General features: G+C 52.8%; 2 protein-coding genes across 2 annotated transcripts; one reads left to right on the forward strand and one right to left on the reverse strand.

Annotated features, from left to right (window-relative positions):
- Positions 1-767: 767 nt before the first annotated feature.
- Positions 768-1070, forward strand: TraAM80_10572 (uncharacterized protein; the record flags this gene model as incomplete). The annotated part of the gene is made up of 1 exon (XM_029387184.1): positions 768-1070. One exon carries the CDS (start codon positions 768-770, stop codon positions 1068-1070), a length of 303 nt encoding a protein of 100 aa, XP_029232974.1.
- Positions 1071-1438: 368 nt separating this feature from the next.
- Positions 1439-2023, reverse strand: TraAM80_10573 (uncharacterized protein; the record flags this gene model as incomplete). Its single annotated transcript, XM_029387185.1, has 1 exon — positions 1439-2023. A coding segment is annotated over one exon (585 nt), but the record flags the coding sequence as incomplete, so codon positions are not given.

A 2023-nucleotide genomic window follows, 5' to 3' on the forward strand; every position in this document is an offset into this window, starting at 1 on the left:
TACAACAATGAGAACTCAAGGTTTGATTCAGTGCACCTACAACTCACCCTCCACGGAAGCGTGATTTTGCACCACACACTGGTGGACCAATAAGCAAATGGATCCAATAGGGGTCTGCGACGTCACCGGGCCCTTATCAAAAAAAAAAGCATGAAGTGGCAGTCTGCAGAGCTCACCGCAAATGCCAGACTGTTCCGTGTGGAGATTATTGATTGCATGAATGATTGATAAGTAGCGTGAGAGGGACAAAAAAAAGAAAAAGAAACAGCAGTTGCTGCACTTCGAAGTGATCATACGGAAAACAACAGAGGAAAAAAAACAATCATAATAAAGCAACGAAGTCACACAAGCCACACAGGCATCTATCTATTGAGCTACTCCTCTTTTCTTCTTCGCTGTGTTTTGCACACTCCGTCTAGGGGCTTCAACCCCCACACCTCTTTCTGCATGCATGTGCATCAGGACAGACATGACGGATTGTGGCGGAAAAAACAAAATGAAGAAGATCAAAACAAAAACCAAAAAATTACTCCAGCAAGTACCGTGAAGATCGTACGTAACTCGGCGACAGGGCCCTGCGTAACGGCTGCCCCCCCCACCCCCACCCCACCCTCTCCTTGACTACGCCTCTCCCCCTCCCCGAGACCACGTAATGTCGCCATACTCACCTCGTACTCATTTCTTACCGTTAACGACACACCAGCGCGAGCTGGTGTACCTTCCTGTTTTTTTTTGTTTTTTAGCTTTCCTTTCGCTTTACCTCCTACATGTCTTCCTCCACCAACTCGTCTTCCTCCACATCACAGGGCAGGCATCCCGGGGCCGAAGACTTTCGACAGCACGTGCAGGAGCCATCATTGCAGCGAACCTCGCCTGAGTTGCTGAAACACGTTGCAGAGTCCGCAAAGGGGACGCGGCAAAGATACGAGTACCCTTTCTGCTGGCAGTACGCGCAGTCGAGCTCGGCGTGGGCGGTTGGTGCGGCTGCCACCAGTGCGAGTAACAGCACTACGGCAAGCAGCACAAATTGGCAGAGTCGCATCGCCAATACCGTCAGTAGGCGCAAATAATAATAAAAAAACGAAAATGAAAGAAACGGAAAAAAAACTGTTTCAGAAAGTAAAAAAAAACAAAGATATAGGTCTCTGTCGTTGTCCTTGGCGGTGACGTGTGCGCGGTGCTTTCCCTACGGTGGTGGGTGTGGGGAAGAGAGAAACGATGGCGAAATGGCGTGCGGAAAAGCGGCGGAGGGGGAAACACGGAGAAGAAAGCAGCACCCAAATACACACAAGTACCACGAAGGAAAGGGAGAGAGGGAGAATTAAGAAAAAAAAAAATGGGCAAAAACTATTTGCGTGGACGCGCGGTCCCCCACTGGGACGCATGTGCGCGACGACAACCCTACATTTGTACTGGCAGCCCTCCCCGTGAGCCAAACTCACTCCCTGTAATCAACCCCGTTCACGGCATCCTCAACTATGGCCACCTGGCGGGCTGCCAAGGTGGTGGCGTCGGCAAGGCCACCGGGGGCGGCGACGAGCCGCTCCAGCGCGCACCGCGAGCTCTCGTTAAAGCGCCGCACAACATCGGGTACCAACTCGTCGCCGACGTGAGGCACGCGTTGCTCTAGTGATTCTGCCACCACGTCAGCGTACAAAAGATCCGCGAAGGCCACCTCATCGTAGTTAAAGACGTGGCAACGAATCAGTTCCAGCTGGTCGTCATTCAAAGCCTCGGCAAGGGCCGTATTGTAGCGGCAAAGAGACTGCGGTGTCAGAAATGGGGTTCCATCCAGAAAAGAGTACAGTGCAAAGCGAAAACGGCGAGAGTCAGCGAGCGAGGAAGGCCGAGTGGCAGCCCTATCCGTCAGCACCGCACTGCTCGCACGCAAAACCGAACACAACAGTGACGCGCTTTTCTCCTCCTTCTTGCTCTTTCGTTTTGCCTGCCGCACCTCCTTACGCATCTGCTTCAGCCACTCCCATGTCTCAGCAGCACGGCGTGCGATGCTGCCGTTGCCCGC

The sequence above is a fragment of the Trypanosoma rangeli genome, assembly GCF_003719475.1.
Source record: "Trypanosoma rangeli strain AM80 chromosome Unknown Tra_15.4_contig_01059, whole genome shotgun sequence".
Taxonomy (NCBI): domain Eukaryota; phylum Euglenozoa; class Kinetoplastea; order Trypanosomatida; family Trypanosomatidae; genus Trypanosoma; species Trypanosoma rangeli.